This window comes from Gossypium raimondii, chromosome 4 (genome assembly GCF_025698545.1).
Source record: "Gossypium raimondii isolate GPD5lz chromosome 4, ASM2569854v1, whole genome shotgun sequence".
NCBI classification, from domain to species: domain Eukaryota; kingdom Viridiplantae; phylum Streptophyta; class Magnoliopsida; order Malvales; family Malvaceae; genus Gossypium; species Gossypium raimondii.
This window is the reverse complement of record NC_068568.1, coordinates 27,643,605-27,649,928: the sequence shown is the minus strand read 5'-3', so window position 1 is coordinate 27,649,928 and position 6,324 is coordinate 27,643,605. Positions and strand designations below refer to the sequence as shown.

The following is a 6,324-nucleotide window of genomic DNA, read 5'->3' as shown; positions in this document are numbered from 1 at the left end:
TATTTTCATATATTACTCATTAAAATTCAGTTAATGAATTAACAACTATCATTTTTGTTAATATTGAATTTTAAAATTTGAAAAGTATAGTGACTTAGGATCCAATTGGAGAATATGAACTAAATCTACATTCGTGCACATAGTACAAGACTAGTAATTAAATTTAATCAAATGAATTTAACGCCATTGTTTGGTCGAACTAAAATTTCATATATTAAAAATAAAATGACTAAAATTGACCAATTCAAAAAAAATTAGAACTAAAATCAATCAAATTAAAGTATAATGACTAAATTTACAACATCGCAAAGTACAAGAACTACTAGCAAAATTTAACCTAATAATTAAATCATTTTATAACTAATTATATTTTTAATGTTTTTATTTAAAATGATTGATTATAAAATTTAAAGAGAACAAAAATAAATAAAATAAGAATTAGTTAATAAAATATAACTTTTTATTTAAAATTCGTTTAATAAACAAACTTAAATATTAAATGAGTGCCATAAGGGTTGATGTAACTTGATTGTTTTTTTATAAACCTCATGGTGGAGTTTAAATAGTTTTCCGTTAAATTTAACTTGACATAACTCCCAACGGTTAATAAATCCAACTTGTAATTATCCGGATTCAAATGAGACTAGACCCAAACCGACATGATCCTAAACCAGACCCAAAATATTTTATTCCAGCATTAAACAGATTGAAAGGTAATGGGCCTAGTTGATGGAGATCCTAGAAAGAGCCGATATATGAAACCAAAGTACTCGACCAAAACCCAGAACTAGTTCACAAGATTTCGAGAAAAATAATTTATGTACCAAAATTTATATGAATGAATGAATACCTTATCCACAAGATGTAAATACAGTACATTCCCTATTCTAAACAATTATGTAGCTTTTTTCAGTCAATGGCAACAACCTGTATATAATATATTTTTGTAATGTCTAACAAACTTGTTTGATCAGAGATGAGAGGCCAAGAGATTTTCCATAAAATCTCAATACCATGACCTGCAATTAGCCAAAGTGAACCAAACCAAAGAATCATGAAAAAGCAAAATGACGCAATCAGAGATGGCTGAAGAAATAGATCAATTTTCTATATGCATGCATGCCATTGCTACATTATATGGATGACAACTTCTTTCAAAGATGATTATGGTATGATTACTCAAGCGCAGAAAGAAATCTTAAACTTTAGGTGAAACTAACTGCTTATTTGACGAGGAAAGAAGATACCATTTCGACATAACTTACACGAATCCCGCGGTCCCTTCATTCATCAACGCCTTCAGTTCATCAGCGTATACGCACACATTTACTCCATCTCCCTCAACCTTTAACTGCATCAAGATTCCTGCATAAAAGCACTCTTTCTCTACTCTCTAAACATCCGCAATATCTTCAAACCCAGGCATGTTTATGCATATAAGATGGTCAAGAAATTCAAAAGATAGATATGGAAAGATGTTCAGTTATAGTCTTATAGATGCAAGGCCAATAAAAATACTAATAAAAAACTCTTGAAATGAATAACATCTATCATGGTCATAAGCCACTAACACCATGGATTGTTTGCAATTTGCAACCATGAACTGCAAACTTATCTCCAAAAGAAAAAAAAAAAACTCCCAATTGAAATGGAATTCAGAAACTACAAAAACAAATAGCATGTGACAAAAAGAAACATCTGAATCCATACATGAGCTGATAAGCATTACTTTTGGAATGGCTTATCAGGTACAAAAAAGAAGGTAAAATTTCACTGTGATGGTTAACCAGAATGTCACTTGCATTCAACGACAGCTTCAGCAGCCCGTCGAGGCTTGCTTTTGCGCCTGCTAGCATTTTGTCGATAGCCAACAGATTTTGATGAATCATCAGTGCTCGATTTTGCTGTAATACAATTTTCTTTCTTGACTGAATCTAAGTTTTCTTTTACCTGCATTGACCTTTTCCTTTTCCTCTTCCTTCTGTTCTCGGTAGCAGCCTGACTTTTCATCTCTTTGATGGGAACAGAACCTTTCACATCTTCCCCGTCTTCTTCTTTCTTCTCTGCGTCATCTTCATCAACATCATCCTTCAATTGCTTTTGCGGCCTTCCTCTTCTCTTAGATTCTGGAATCTTTTCATCTTCACCACTTCCAGGATCTTCACGAGAAGAAACAATAGTCGGCTTCTTTACTTTTCCTCTGCCTTTTCTCATTGTACAAGAACCAGTTACAAAACAATCTCAAACAACTGAAGTAGGTTCCTACAAACACAAAGAAATATATTCAGTCCAAAAGAATCCACTTCCAATAACAAATGATCAATGAACACAAGAAAAACAGAGATTATTAAGTGAGAGAGAAACAGGAAATAGCACACTCCATTTCAGAAAGTCACAATATGATTTTGTGTACCATCAGTTAATTTAATGTTCCCTTTTCTAAGAAACAAAGGTAAAACACACCTGAACCTCCACAGAAATTCCTATATGGTTCATCCAACTGCTTTTACCATTTTTTAATGAATAAGAAATGGATTTTATTGTTTTAGTTCCACCTCTTTTCCTATATTTTCTGGGACTAAATTGAAAGGATAAAAAACTCAACCAAACTGCTCTCAAAAAGGATTAGTCATTGGATTGGAAAAGAAAAAAAAGATTCAACACAAATAAACCTAATTTCAAACCTAAAAACTGCACAAGAACAGCCCCCAAATCTAAACATCTATAAACTACAAATCCGAGCAATCTTCAAATAAGTGTAATCACGCTAACAATAGAGGAAACCCAAATCAATACAAAAGCCATAGATTCTAAATCTTTTGTTTTATTTACCTTCCTACATGAGAAGAACATCATCTCTCGTTTATTAACTTCAGGTAAAGTAGGTACACTATAAGATATTAAATCTGTGTTTCGGTATAAATATATATTCTTCATCCCTAATAATTACGTCACCAAACACAGCATTAACTTCTTATAAACCAATACACCGTAAACAAACATTTTACATAATAGCTTTTTAACTACTTTTTCAGGAGAGAACTCCATTGTTTTTTTTTTTTTTAAAATGAAACAAGAAAGATGAAACTAACCTTAAAACACACACCAATATTCTGCATCTTTGACACAAAATCCCATTTTTCAGAATCTCATAATGAAAGTCAAGGAAGTTGCTAAAACCCCAAGAAGAAAGAAGAAAATGGACCACTTGTTCCTCTCAATGGTTTTACGAGAATGAAGCCAACAAAGAACAAGATAAGCTTCCCCCCCCCCCGGCCCCCGCCCCTCGAAAACAATGATCTAAATGAGAAATAAAAGAAAACGCAGATCAGAGAATATAGTTTAAGTTAAAAGGAAACATCATCAAAAAGCACAGTGAGTCTTTTAACAGAGCTAAGGCAAGGTTGAGAAAGAGAAGATTATTAGAAAAAAATTTGGTAGGAAGAAGAAATGGTCAGTGGTAAAAGAAGAGATAAGTGTTAAAAACAAGGGTTCAACTTCAACTTCAACTTCAACTTCAGGTTATAGCATTGATATTGAACATTTGATGTACAAACAAAAATAAAAATAGATAAAGGTATTTATTTTGTAGAGTAAAAACCAAAATAGAAAGAAGTAACACACACTTTGCTCACTGTCAAACAACAATGTGGGATGATCATCAATTCATCTAAAAGTTTGACTGCTGGTTTTGGGTGGCTTTGACTGAAATGTGTACGGTGATTATTGCATGACATACAAATATATCTATATAAGTGTTTGTACACAGGATTTTTCCATAGATGGTTACAGATTCTGTGAACTGAGACTTGGTTTAAATCATACGCGCCATAGGAGCGTGAGTGAATTTCAAAGGAAAACGCAAAGGCGCGTTATCTTAGTTTAGAGTAGAGGTGTTCATGGGCTGGGCGGTCTGGCCCGGCCCGACGGCTCGCCCGAAATATGAGAGGGTTTGGGTAAAAATATAGGCCCGAAATATGGGCTTGGGCAAAAAATGAGGCCCGTTTAGAAAACGAGCTGGGCCTCGGGCACCACTTTTTTGGCCCGGGCCCGACCCGGCCCGGCCCGAATATAATAAATATATTTTTTATTTTTAAAAATATTTTAAAATACATTTTTTTAAAATATTTTTAAAATGCTTTTTTTTAATTTTCTAAAATTTTTTTGGTGTTTATTTAAAAAATGAGCCGGGCCAGGCATGGACAAAATCCCAGGCCCATATTTCGAGTCGGGCCGGGCCTGGGCCTAGGACTCGAGCCGAAACTTTTTTATGAGCCCGGCTCGAACCTGGCCCAGCCCGGCCCATGAACACCTCTAATTTAGAGGTAGTGTCACTGTTTTAGATCAGAAATTTGATTAGCCTCACTCTCCCCTTTATTTATTTAGGATTTTGATAGTTAAAATATACAAACACTAATTACATTTCTTATAATTCCACAACTATATCATAATAAATTTTAAAATATATTAATTTCTAGAAAATTAATATATAAATTTTTCTAAAATTTAATATATTAATTATTTGTCATTTGATTCGCTTCAATAGATCCTTTTAAAAACTAAAATAAAATCATCATATGTAATATGTGAGTTTAAAAATATATCATAAAATATAATTATTAATAAATTAACAAGAAAAATAAACATACTATAAAATTTATATAATTAATCTAGCATTTCATATTTATTGAGCTATTCTCTCTTTAGCAATAAGAATATACTTTTGTTGTGTTCAACGACACATCACTCAACGATTTAGGTTATGCATTAATGCAAGAGGGGAAAGTGATTGCTTATGCTTCTCGACAACTTAAGTCACATGAAAAGAATTATCCTACTCATGGTTTGGAACTTGCAACGGTAGTTTTCGCTCTGAATATTTGGAGACATGACTGCCTCCGGACGTTCTAACGTCCAGAGTATGAATATTGTAATAGAATGAAAAATTACAAGGTGGTATCCGTAAGTATACGGGTCGAATTGCAATATAGATTTTATAACGAAGTAGGTAATCACTCCGAGGATCGTACCCAAGGGAGGCGAGTACTAAATCAATCTTAACTTAAACAATTAAATATCTAATTAATACTTTAAGTCAATTATAGTACGAAAGTAAAATAAGAGATAATTTTAGGGTTTCTTAAACTAAGGAAATAAAAAAAAAAGAGTAAGATTGCAAGAGGTAAAGAAAACTAAAGTGAATCAAATCTGAAGATGGGTGATTTGCTTGCTTCAGCAATATCAATCAACTGTTGTCTTAGGTTCTTCGTCAATCAACTAGTCACTACCCTAGTAGGATATTTTGATCTTCCACTAAAATAGTGAGTCAACAAGAACTACTTCTCTTTCGACCTCAAAGTCCAGACTAGTTTGGGGTCAAGGTGTTCACGGATGGGCAATACCAATTTTGGGTTAATTCCCACCTTGATGACTTCTTGGGGTTGTCAGGCCTAGGGTTTGTTTCACATTCTTCCTTTCCCAAAAATTGATTCTTTGAATAACCCTACAAAACATTTAAGAGATCATGCTTGCACTTGCTAATCCCCCATAGAAGGATTAGTTTCTCATGACTTTCATAAACAACATGGAATGAATGGAAGAATTAATCATAGAGAATGGATTGAAATAGAGAGTTTTAAGAAAAGCCTGATTGATATTGATAATAAGCACGAATCCACAGAAGTTGATCTACTTTACAATCAGATCTCTTGAAGAAAACAAATAACTAAAACTAGGAAAACCTAATAAGGAAAGAAAACAAGACTAAATTTAACGGATGAAAACTAGGTTAAAACTTAGATGTGTTTAAATGTGCTAAAGGAATCTATTTATAGCTTTTAGGTGGTCGTCGTCTTTCACCCTAGGTTAGTTGACATTCCTGAGCTTAAAGTTTGATTGTACAGACCAAAACGCCCTTACTCCGTGTTTTATTCACGTCACAGAGTTGATGTCACGACACACCACGACCTGTGTTGCGACGTAACAACCAACATGTTCCTCTGTACCCATCTTCAGGAGTATGTCGCGACATTAAAAGCAATTTCTCACTTTCTCTATTTTGCTCTTTATATTGTGACATTGGAACCCCCATGTTACAACATAGCATCTAGTATTGACCCGAAATGCCCTCTAATGGTCTCCTGCACACTCACAAAGTACATTAGCTCTCCCTTAGGCCTCATTCAGCCGTTAATAAAAGACTCGATGTACACATTTTATTGAATGTAAACAAAACTAAATAAACTGAATTAAAAACATAACGAAAATGCTTGTATTCAAGCTCCTTAAATGTAAAAACTAGTTTAATCTACTGCTCCAAATTAC

General features: G+C 33.5%; 1 protein-coding gene across 2 annotated transcripts; it reads right to left on the bottom strand.

Annotated features, from left to right (window-relative positions):
• Positions 1-1,515: 1,515 nt before the first annotated feature.
• Positions 1,516-3,543, bottom strand: LOC105798750 (uncharacterized). 2 transcript variants are annotated; one of them, XM_012628961.2, is made up of 2 exons: positions 3,093-3,543; positions 1,516-2,262 (listed from the first exon to the last, which is right to left on the bottom strand). In XM_012628961.2, the coding sequence occupies exon 2, from the start codon at positions 2,212-2,214 to the stop codon at positions 1,795-1,797; it is 420 nt and encodes a 139-aa protein (XP_012484415.1). In that variant the 5' UTR covers positions 2,215-2,262; positions 3,093-3,543; the 3' UTR covers positions 1,516-1,794. The 2 variants fall into 2 exon arrangements, with proteins under 2 accessions (XP_012484415.1, XP_012484416.1); XM_012628962.2 differs by lacking the exon at positions 3,093-3,543 and adding an exon at positions 2,833-2,918.
• Between the last annotated feature and the right edge of the window lie 2,781 nt (positions 3,544-6,324).

Bases quoted from the DNA above. Each gene is read 5' to 3' on its own strand.
- LOC105798750 (XM_012628961.2), bottom strand. From the start codon at position 2,214: ATGAGAAAAGGCAGAGGAAAAGTAAAGAAGCCGACTATTGTTTCTTCT.